Here is a 12,001-nt window from a genome sequence, read left to right on the forward strand (position 1 = left end):
TTACTCCTGGCGGTGCTCGGGGGACCATATGGGATGCTGGGAATTGAACCCAGGTTGGCCACGTGCAAAGCAAATGACCTACCCACTGTGCTATTGCTCCAGCTCCATAAGACGTTTTTTTAACCATAAGAATAATGAGCAGGGGGCTGGAGCAATAGTACAGCGGGTAGGGCATTTGCCTTGCACACGGCTGACCCAGGTTCGATTCCCAACATCCCATATGGTCCCCCAAGCACCGCCAGGAGTAATTCCTGAGTGAAGAGCCAGGAGTAACCCCTGAGCATTGCCAGATGTGACCCAAAAAGAAAAAAAAAGAATAATTAGCAGGATGGCCAGAGGGAAGTTAGCATTAATTACAGCAGTGCTCTTCAGCCACTGGCACACAAACTGAAAAGCACGAAAAGGTAGAAGAACAAGACAGGCCATAAATAGGTATAAAGAAGCCATGCACTTCCAGCGAAGCTGTTGAGTCATCCCAATTAGGAGCTTCCAATAGTGCACAGATAAGAAAGGCTCAGGACTGCAGTAACAGCCCAGCACGAAGTCCCTGCCTTGCACACTGTCGACCCGAATTTGTAAGTTCCCTTGAGTACTGCCAGAAGTGATTCCTGAATGCAGAGCTGGGACTAACCACTGAGCAACACTGAATGTAGCCCCAAAACAAAATTTTAAAAATAAATAAATAAATAAATAAACTGAGGCTCAGAGAAGTTGTGTGACTCTTTGGAGGTCACACAGCTAGTCAGTGGCAGGCCTTTAGCCCAGCTCTAAGAGTCCATGCCTTTGACTATCACACTGTATCAATATGCCATAGGTACCTTTTTTCTTTTTTCTTTTTGTTTGGTTTTTGGTTTAGGGGCTACCCCCAGTGGTGCTCATGGATCACTCCTGGCAGTGCTTGGGTGGGGGAACCATATGGGGTCCTGGGTATTAAACCTGTGTCGGCCACGTGCACGGCAAGAGCCCTACCCACTGTACTATCACTCCAGCCCAGATATCTCCTTTTAGATCAAGCAATAGTTTTCTGGGGTTAGAAAGCAAGGCACAGGGGAAGACAGTAGCCAAGCATGGGGCTGCTCATGGTCACATCTGGTCCACAAGTGGCACATCAGGGAAGACACATGGGATTAAAGTCTTGGAGATTAAACTTGAATTTTACTGACTTTTCCCAGTATCTTTTTGTTTAGTGTTGGAGCCAAACCTGGTGATGCTCAGAGGTTACTCCTGGCTCTGCACTAAGGGATCTCTCCTGAAAGAGCTGGGGGCCCCCGTATGAGGTGCCAGGGATCAAACCCTGGTCAGCCGCATGCAGCACAAGCACCTTAACCTCTGTACCCCTAAGTCCCAAGACAGTTTTATTTTGACCAGCTTGGGACCATCTTAACCATTTTCTCGAACACTCTTTGGTTTTTGTTTTGCATTGCCTCCAAGTTAACTCAAAGCAAATTGTGAGGCCAGAGACTGTTTTGAGTGTGATCTCTATTGGCAGACACCAAGGTTGAGTGGAAAGTCCCTGGTGGGTTGGAGGGGTCTTAGAAACTTGTCTTCTAGTCCCAAGTTTGGTGCTGGGGCCTGAGGAGATGCTGGAAGTCACCCCCCTCCCCCCCCCCACACACACACACCATTCCAACAACATGGTATCTGAAGACTTAGAGACCTGGAAGGTTCTGGTAGTTTATAGGCTTCAGCTAGGCTTCAGCTCCAAGCCCGGCCCTGATGGCAGCGTGGAAAGCGCCGAGAGGCTGTCTGTCATTGCTGCGCCTTTTTTGGATGGGGCCAGCTGAGAAGGGATGGGTGGGGGCATCTGGCTGGGACCTCTGCTTCCGTGAGCTCCAGGAGCTCCACAACTGGTCCTCTCAGCCTGGGGCCCCTGAAGGTAGGCCTAGGTGCATGGAGACAACCCACACTGCCCCAAATGTGGAAAGATAGGAGCACAGATCTTCCACGCAGGGGGGCCCAGGCTGACTGGTTCTAGGTGAGGCTTCCTGACCCTCCACTGGCAGAGAAGCTCAGAAGAACTGCATACAAGGACAAAACACGGGGCCTGAGTAACAGTGGAGCGGGGAGGGCTGACTTGGGTTTGATCCCCAGCATCCCGTATGATCCCCTCAGCCTGCCAGAAGTTATTCCTGAGTGCAGAGCCAGAGTAACCCCTGATCATTATCAGGTATGCACCAAATATAAACACCTCCCAGAACCCCCCCCCCCAACCAGATTTGGACCAGAGAGATAGTACAGCGAGTAGGGTGACTGACTTAATCTCACCAACCCAGGTTCGATCCCCAGAACCACATGTGATCTCCCAAGCCCTGCTTGGAGCAATCCCTGAACACCACTGAGTGTGGCCCCCCAAAACCACACACACACACACACACACACACACACACACACACACACACACACGGCAGATTTCAGGGAACTGCTAAGTTGGACTTTTTCAATCAGATTCTCCAGGGCACGATCCAGGTTCTAACTTGCTTCTGAGACAAATATGGGAAACTTTTGGCCTGATGCAGTGTCTTCACTTTTCTTGGGGAAACGCATCTCAGTGAGGCCTTGATTCAGTTACCAGCAGAGGCAGATCTTCTCTCTCTTCCCTCTCCTTTGCTACCCAAAGCAAAAGTTCACAAACTTTCCTTCTCATTTCTTCCCTAGAGACACCCAGAGTGCATTAATGATCCAATGTTTCTCTAAGATTTGCAATACTATGATGGAGGTCCAGACCCTTACAATGCCATCAGAGTAACTGTGGTAGTGGGAGGGACCCAGCATCTCATTTCTAAGTTTGTACAGGCGGATTCCAGTGTGTGGTCAGGTCGAGAAGCACTGACCCTGCAGCAGCATGGAAACCCTGTTTCCTGGAGACCAGCTGCTTCCAGACCCCGTGGTTCCCTTCCCATCTCCTTTCCTTCCCATCATGCACCGCTTTTGGAAACCTGAAACTATTTCCTCTAGTCTCTCCTTTCCCTGCACATTTAGTTAGTGGCTGGCAATGTGTAAGAATCCAGAGTTCCAAACCACTCCGAGTTCCTCTCACTGAGCTTCCCAGGATGCCTGCCAATAAACTGTTTTACTCTCCATACTTCCTCCATTCCTTCCTCCCATTCCTCCCTCTCATTCTTTCCTTCCTTCCCTCCCTCTTATCGTTCCTTCCTTTTCAGTTTTGGGGCTACACCTGGCACCTGGTTTTGTGCTTGGGAGTCACTCCTGCTGGTGCTCAGGGAACCATGTGGTGCCAGGGATAGAACCAGACGACTTCCTGATGGCAAACCATGTGCTCTAGCCCCTTTTCTTTCTTTAAAATAGAGTCCTCCCCACCTGGGGAGGGGGGATAGAGAGGTAGTACAGTGGGCAGGACACTTGCCTTGAACTCAGTCAACCTGGGTTCGATCCCCAGTACCCCATATGGTCCCCCAGGCCTTCCAGGAGTGATCTCTGAGTGCGGAGGGAGGAGTAAGCCCTAAGCAGAGCTGGGTGTAGCTCCCCCATTCAAAAAATATTTTTTAAATAAATTAAAATAGAGCCCCAGGGAAGCCATAGTATAGTGAGGAGGGCACTTGCCTGGCATATGACCAATCTGGGTTCAATCCCTGCCACCCCACATGGTCCCCGAGTACCACTACGAGTGATGCCTGAGCACAGAGCCAGGAGTAAGCCCTGAGCACTGCCGGGTGTGGCCCCCAAACCAAAAACAAAGAACAACAACAACAAAATAGAGCTCCAGGTAAAAATAAGACAGTCAAGTCAAGCTCACTGGCACCATTGGCTGTTGCTGGGGGTTACAGGCAGGTGTGTGGGTTTGTGAATGAATTCACTGAGACAATTACAGGTATAAGAAAACTTTATCAAGGAAATAGGATGGCATTTGCGAGGAAACAGGAAAAGGTCTTCATCCTTAGCATGGTCCCTGGCTTACGTGTTCTTTCTAGACCGTGAGTGAGGGCGGAAGGGGCTATCTAAGTGGATTAGTTTTGGAATTGGGGACTCTGGGTAGGACAGATCGACATGACATGTGTCCCTTCCTGCCCTCCCGTGGGCTGGCCATGAGAGCTGTCAGCGCCGTTGCCCTGGGTCTTGGGGGAAGCTGCTGTGACTTTGGGGGAGCCCTTCATTGGAACTTCCCAGTGCTTCAGGGCTTGTGTCTCCCAGAGAAATCTGTTGGGATCATTTTACATCTGTGTCACCCACCCTCCGCCTCCACCCAGAGGTGACTGCTCCCCATCCACATCGGCCGTGCGTGCATCTGCAGAGAGCAGCAGAGCTTGTTTGTTTGGGGTTGGGGACTGGAGAGGATAGGGAGACAGGCACTCTCCCATGGCCATCAGGGACTCACTAAATTCTTCCTGCAGGACCTGGCAATGCAGTGGCTGGGGCCAGTCTCATGGGGCGCTGTGGTCAGGGTACGCAGGACACCAGCTCCTCCAGGGCACGCTCACGGCAGGGCCCGTGGACCAGCAGCACCTCCCGGATGCGGTCCTGCTGGAATCCCATGTCGCTGAACTGCTCCCAGAGACGCAGCAACTCCCGGGCCTGGGGGACAGAGAGGGGGACAGAGAGCTGGGGGCTCCATGGGCCTGACGCCTACCCCACTAGCTGAGGACTGCTGCAGGCAGAACCTGCAGCCGCCTGGGCCTCCCTCTCTGGGCCACAGCCTGGGCCTCATCCTGGCTGCTGAGCACAGGCCCCAGAAGAGACACAGTCCCAAACCTGCCAAGGATGCCAGGACCAGCCTCGGCCAGCCCTCCCCAACCTTCTCCCCATTAGTTCCTCCTCCTCCCCCTCCTTCCCCTATCATTTCTTCTCCTCCTCTCCCTTCCTTACCCTCCCCTCCCCTTCCTTCCCACTCCTGCAAATCTGACTTTCTGCCAGTGATGGGGACACTTAGCACATCCCAGCCTGCAAACTCCCCAAGTAGAGAGTTCGAGGGTCTTTGTTCTGACAACCCGAACGTTCAGCAGAGAGCAGGCCTTCAACAGCAGGGCTGAGGCGACTGGCCCAGTTCAGACCACGCTACTGCAGCCTAACTCTTTGGCACCTTCTCTTCTTTGTGTGGCCGCTGGGCTGCTCTGGGCCCCCGTGGTCCCCTCGCCTGCTGACCTGACGTTCAGAGAACTGGGACATCTCCATGGCCTCCTCTACCAGGCTCCGCTCGTAGCCCTGCTGCCGAAGGCGCTCACAGGCCCTGAGGTAGCCGAGAAACTGCGGAGAGGCAAGAGACAGTGGGTGCGAGGGAGGGCAGGGTCAGTCAGTGTGAGGGGGAACAGCGACAGTGGGCGGTGAGGGAGGGCAGGGACGGTGGGTGGGGTCAATATGCATGGGACAGTCTCACAAAGGACTGATCAGACTTACTGGGCAAGGCATAACCAGTGGCCTTGGGGACCTCATGGCGCAGAGGGGAAACAGAGGCCTCCTGGGTCAGAGGCCACTGTGCTCAGACCCAATGTGGATGGTATCCAGGGAAAGGATTCCAGAACCTTGGTGGGGGGTAGGATGGGCCTCCCTGGGGGGCACTGGCTGGGAAGGTGCCTCCTCTCCCCAACCCCCAACTACAGGACAGGTAGGCACATAGTTGAAAACACTGTTCAAGTCACTTCCAGGGCAGAGGTGCTAGGGGGAAAAGTGCCCAGCGAGTGAAATATAATCTCAACACTGCAAGAGCCAGAGGGATAATCCAGTGGGGAGGGCATCTGTTTTGAGCGTAGCCAACCCAGGTTTGATCCTGGGCATCCCATATGGTCCACCGAGCACCACCAGGAGTTACCCTTGACTGCAGAGCCAGGAGTTACCCCATGAGCACTGCCAGCTGTGGCCCCCTTCCCCAAAAAAGAGTAGGATGACCTCAGTTCCATGTTCTACCTGAATGTGGGGGTAGCTCGTGGCCTCAGCAACCTTGTCCCTAAGTTTGCTCCAAGCAGGTGTGGGGGCCACAGACAGAGCCACACGCAACAGCAAGGGGGTCGGGGGAAGTGTGGAAAGGCCAGATCTCTGTTGTGTTCCCTGGGCTAAATTTGCCCTGGCCCTGTCCACCTGTTCATCCCCTGACCTCTGAGAGCTGTCCCCCCATCCCCTTCAGCGACCACTCCTTGCAGAGCCCCAACTGCTCTGGATTCATACTAGAAAGGTGTCAGTCTGGTACAGTTTAGTCCTTTCAAGGAAAAAGACATTTGGCGCTGCAGAGATAAAACAGTAGTGAGTGAGGCACTTTCCTTGTGGGGTTTAATCACTGGTACCCCAACTGTTCCACCAGGAGTGATCCCTAAGTGCAGAGCCAGGGGTAAGCCCTGAGCACCGCCAGGTGTGGCCCTAATTAAATTAAAAAGAAAGATGGGGCCGAAGAGATGGTACAGGGTTAAGGCAATTGCTTGCAAGCAGCTGACCGAGGCCAGGAATTATCCCTGGACACAGAGCCAGGAGTAAGCACTCAGAATGGCCGGGTGTGGCCTCAAAAACCAAAAAGGCAAAAGAAGGAAAGACACAACCGTGACTTTTAAATGAGTCCCGAGTCTCGGAAAGGGCAAAGGGTCCTGGGCTGGGTCTCACCGGCTGTTCCTTTCCGCTCCCTCCGCCCTGAGCCCCCTCCACGCCTGGGCCCACCCAGGACACAGCACTGTCTGGCCCCGCACTCACGGCCAGCTCTCGTGGTTCTGGGTCAGATCTCTGGTTGCAGGGATGTTCGTGGGGCACCACGAACCGACAGGACGAAGCTAGAGGCCCAGCCGGGGTGAAGCAGGCACAGGGGACCGTGCGGGCTGGGCGCCCTTCAGCCTGGCAGGCTGCGGGCAGAGGATCGAGGATAGAGGATGGAGGGTCCCCGGGCTCTTACCGCGGGCGTGGGCGGGGGGCTCCGCAGCGGGCGGGCGGCACCGGCCGTGGAAGGCCTTGGGGGTGTTGCGGGGCGGCGGGGGATCTCCAGGCCCGGACAGAGGCTGAGCGCGCGGGGCCGCCCGGCGTCCGTCCAACGCTCCGAGTGCCGCCACCGCTCGCCAGGGCCTGGGACGCGGGGCGGAGGGCAGCCAGGACCCGGCCGGGTGGCGATGCCAGCCTGGGCGTCTTCCTTGTCCTCTTCCTCGGGGCCCGCGGGGCTGAGCAGCACCAGCCAGGCGGGAGGGGCGGACGCGGCGGCCGAGCCGTCGAGGGGACGCGCGCAGGGCCCGGGGACCAAGGCCTCCACCCAGCACAGCGCGCTCCTCTCCAGGCTGAAGTCGTGCTGCGGAGGGGACAAGGCGTGAGGCCCCCCCGCAGAGACCCGATCCTGAACATGCAGGCACCACCAGCCCCCCTCTCCAGGTGACTCCAGACCCCAACCCAGGGGGCCCGCACAAGTCCTAGGCAGTAACTCTTCATGGCAAACTGTCACTGTCACTGTCCTCCCGTTGTTCATCGATTTGCTCGAGTGGGCACCAGTAATATCTCCATTGTGAGACTTGTTGTTACTGTTTTTGGCATATTGAATACGCCTCGGGGAGCTTGCCAGGCTCTGCCTTGCGGGTAGGATACTCTTGGTAGCTTGCCGGGGACCATATGGATTGCTGGTGATCGAACCCCTGAGGAATCAAACTCAGGTCGGCTGTGTGCAAGGCAAACGCCCTACCTACTGTGCTATTCGCTCCAGCCCAAGTATAATATAAAAACACCAATTGAAATGTTGGTGTTAGCACAAACAGATTAGAGGCTTAGAAGGGAAGCCCATCTACAGACCTTAAGAGGGGCTGGACCCATAGCATTTGCCTTGCACGAAACCCACCAGGGTTCGATCACCAGCATTCCATATGGTCCCCTGAGCACCGCCAGGAGTATTTCTTGAGTGCAAAGCGAGGAGTAACCCCTGTGCATTGCCGGGTGTGACTCAAAAAGCCAAAAAGAAAAAAAAAAACAACCAAACAAACAAAAAGGGGAGGTGCAGTGGCTGCTGGGGGGTGCTTTGACTGTCTTTGTACCTAGAAACTATCTGTTCCATGTCTCTCCTGTCCCCTGCACTGCTCTTAGCTGAAAAATTATTTGGGGTAAGGACCCAGGGTTTTTCTAGTCATTGCCACTAAATGCATAAATCATATCCCTTCCTTGGGCCTCCCAATGCACACATGCAGGGTGAGAGTTCAACTAGACTTTAGAACTCTCTTACGAAGCACAGTGGGGCATGAACACACATGAGTGAGGACTCACACCCAGGCCAGTGCTGGCTCTATGGTTCTTTAAAATCTTTCATTTCTAGGGGCAGGAGCGATAGCACAGTGGGTAGGACGTTTGCTTTGCATGCGGCCAACCCAGGTTCGATTCCCAGCATCCCATATGGTCCCCCGAGCACTGCCAGGAGTGTAATTTCTGAGTTCAAAGCCTGGAGTAACTCCTGAGCATCGACAAAAAAAAAAAATCTTTCCTTTCTTTTTTCATTTTCAGGGCCACTCCTGGAAGGACTCCAGGGACCTATGCAGTGGCAGGCATCAAACTGGGGTCCTCTACCTTCAAAGCAAGTGCTTTCCCTGCTGTACTGTTGCTCCCAGCCTGTTCTTGACTTTCAAAACATCTCGTGAATTTTACGTTCTACCTACTGAGATATCCATGTTATAGGCTCAGAAAGTTTCTTCCCGAAATCTTTTTGTTTGTTTTGGAGCCACACCTGGGCAATGCTCAGGGCTCACTCCTGGCTCTGCATTCAGGAATCACTTCTAGCAGTACTCAAGAGACCATTTGGGGAGCCAGGATCAAATTTGGGTTGGCCATGTGTAAAGCATGTATCTTACCCACTGTACTATCTTATGGGTCCTGCGAAAGATAGTTTTTTGTTTTTAGTTTTTTATTTTGGGCCACACCCGGTGATGCTCAGGAATCACTACTGGAGGTGCTCCAGGGACCATATGAGATGCCTGAGATCGAACCGGGTTGGCCACGTGCAAGGCAAGCGCCCTCCCCAGTGTACCATCACTCAGTTGTCATCACTCAACTTGTCTCTTCTAAAAGACATATGGCAGCACCTTGTACTTTGGGTGCAATCCTAGTGTGAGTCCCACAGGCAGAATATACCTTGGCACAGTGGGGGCCAGAGTAACTGCTTCTGTTGTGTCTGTCTCGGGCATCTGCTCCCATTTTAAGAGAGGACCCAAAGCTGGTGGCCTTGCCCAAAGCACTGGGGCTAGTGCTGGGATTTTAGACCTGGCAGCAGGTTGAGGGCAAGAGAACAAGACTCTGCAGCTGTGTCGACCCGTGGCTTCATACAGAGTCTCCCAGTGAGCCTGGATGCCAAGGAAGACCCAAACAACCCCAGCCCCCAGACCTTTTCCACGTCCCTCCTACACCCACCTTCTCCAGGAGACACCTTTTCCTCTGGGACTATTTCCATACTCCCAAGAAGATGCCAGCGCAGGTCAGGCTGCCTTGGAAAGATAAGGAGCAAGTGCCCACATGGCTGTCTTGGCTGCAAGAGGACACAGGCCTGAAGAAGCCGGGTTGGGCAGCGTCACTTACCAGAGTGCCCAGCAGAAGCTCCCTGCAGGCTGGGAGGCTGGGTTCCGGCCTGGGGAGGGGCTCAGGGGCCATGACCAAGCCCCTGGGCACCTTAAAGGGGACATCTTGGAGGGCGTTCATTCTGTTAGAGAAATGCAGGAACTGCTGACTAGGGAGGTGTGGTCCTGAGAGAAAGGGAAAACAATAAAGCTGGATGATGAAACAATATATTCCTAACTTTATAATCTTAGCACTGTCCTCCCGTTGTTCATTGGTTTGCTCGAGTGGGCCCAGTAATGTCTCCATTGTGAGACTTGTTACTGTGTTTGGCATATCAAATATGTCATGGGTAGCTTGCCAGGCTTTGCCGTGTAAGATACTCTCGGTAACTTTATAATCTTATTGAATCATAAAGACAATTGTTCATTCAGGGAAATGCTGATAAAATGGAGAGCAAGCTAATAACTTGGGGCTAGAGAGATAGTACCAGTGAGCTTGGCACTTGCTTCTATGTGACAGACCCAGGTCCAATCCCCGGTACTCCGTATGATCCCCTGAGCCCTGGCCACAAGTGGTCCCTGAACCTGCAGAGCCGGCACTGAACCCACTGGCCTGTTTGGCCAAGAAGTGCCAGAAGTGGCACCAAGGCCCCCTGGAGACTACTTGGGAGTACTGCATCCTACACATGAAAAACTGAAAAAAAGAAAGCACTGCAGCACTGTCCTCCCGTTCATCAATTTGCTTGAGCGGGCACCAGTAATGTCTCACAACAAATTGTGAGACTTGTTGTTACTGTTTTTGGCATATTGAATACGTCACAGGTAGCTGGCCAGGCTTTGCCATGCAGGCAAGATACTCTCAGTAGCTTGCCAAGGCATTGCCTATAAAATATTTACAGGGTTAAGAAAGGCATTTTACAAGAACAGGATGGTTGGCCAATAAGAACTAAAAAGCAGTACTGACATTCTTGATGTCAGTCTGTGATTTAACGAGTAGTCTTTGGAAGAGCCCCTGATAACCTGTTATCTCCCCCATCTGTCCCATGACTACCCTTTTGTGCCTCTGCCCCAAAGATATGAGGAACAAAGCTTAAGCTCAACATAAGTAAGTGCTGTTGAATTCACAATAAAGCAGCTTCAGCTTTTGCTCACTATACTCTAATTCTGCTGTCTATCTCTTTCTTTCACTCTTGCACCCTCTCCCTGTTACCCATGTTGACTAGTCCCGTGGGACGGGATAGGTGGTGCCCAACGTGGGGCAGGGCACGAGGGACCCCTGCAATGAGCACCGCCGAGAAGTGGCCACGATCACAGGAGTCACGAAGACTTCGGGAAAGGTAAGTGGTGGATCTCTTTTTTTCAACCTATGTCAGAAAGGGACTAGGTGGTCAAAGAATTGACCGATCAAAGAACTCTTTCTCTTCTCCCCCACTCATGGCATGTCTCTCTTCTATTGATTTCATTTGTGTCCTGCCTTAAGATTTGTCATTTGTTTTTATATTCTTTTTGATCTCCAAAAAAAAGTAGAAAAGTTAGGGGCTGGAGCAATAGTACAGCGGGTAGGGTGTTTGCCTTGCACATGGCCAATCTGAGCTCAATCCCCGGAATCCCATATGGTCCCTCAAGCACTACCAGGAGTAATTCCTGAGTGCAGAGCCAGGAGTAACCCCTGAGCATTTCTGGGTGTGATTCCCACCCCCCCCCCGCAAAAAAAAAAGTAGAAAAGTTAAGGTGCTTGCCTTGTGCATGGTTGTAGTGGTCATCCACCAGGTAAGGCTTCTGAGCACAGGGCCAAGTGTGGCCCCCAAAGAAAAAAAAATCAAGAGAATTGCAATAGAACTTGAGGCTAAGTGCTGGTCCATTCATCCATTCAGTGAGTAAAGGGATTTTGGCAGTAGAGGGACCATTCAGCCAATAAAGGGATGGAGCGCGGTGGGGTGGAGTGGGGTATGGCTATAAAGGCACTCTGTTCATGCTTCAGCAGACCCACACACTGGTCTGTTTCAGTACCAGTCGACTCTGCCAACTGGTGGCGTCTGAGCTGGAGGGCGGAAGTGGGGAGAGTATTGGGGAAAGGTTAACTAGATAGATGTTCCTCCTCCTCCCCCATCTTTTCCTCCCTCTCTCTTTCTCTCTTGTTTTTAGGCTATTTCCAATGGTATATCACTCGTAGCAATGCTCAGGGGACCATAGGTAGAGCTGGGAGTTGAACACAGGTTGACTGCGTGCCTTACCCACTGAACTTTCTTCGACTGTGTATTGTTTATTGAGATCTCCTTTCTAGTCTGTGCATGACTTCTGGTGGCCCTTAGCTGGTGATGCTTCTGCCAAAGGCACCTCATGAGGGAGAATCCCTGGGTCATGCTTCAGGCCTCTTCTCCAGGCCAGTTCAAGTGCTCCTACACTCAGCCTCTAAATTGAGTTCTTCTCAAACTCCACCCCACCTCCAGGGTTCCGTGTCTCAAGGGGTGTCTAAGGGGCACACGTTAGGGCCTCCTCACTATACTTTCCTCTGTCATCACTTCCCATCACTAGTTCTCCTCTGAAGTTCTCTGAAGCTT

General features: G+C 52.9%; 1 protein-coding gene across 1 annotated transcript; it reads right to left on the reverse strand.

The window, feature by feature from the left end:
• Positions 1-4,395: 4,395 nt before the first annotated feature.
• On the reverse strand, positions 4,396-9,582 carry UBAP1L (ubiquitin associated protein 1 like). The gene is made up of 4 exons (XM_056128056.1): positions 9,463-9,582; positions 6,824-7,207; positions 5,098-5,199; positions 4,396-4,530 (listed from the first exon to the last, which is right to left on the reverse strand). The coding sequence occupies exons 1-4, from the start codon at positions 9,580-9,582 to the stop codon at positions 4,396-4,398; spliced, it is 741 nt and encodes a 246-aa protein (XP_055984031.1).
• Between the last annotated feature and the right edge of the window lie 2,419 nt (positions 9,583-12,001).

This window comes from Sorex fumeus, unplaced genomic scaffold (assembly GCF_029834395.1).
Source record: "Sorex fumeus unplaced genomic scaffold, SorFum_2.1 ptg000063l, whole genome shotgun sequence".
Classification (NCBI taxonomy): Eukaryota; Metazoa; Chordata; class Mammalia; order Eulipotyphla; family Soricidae; genus Sorex; species Sorex fumeus.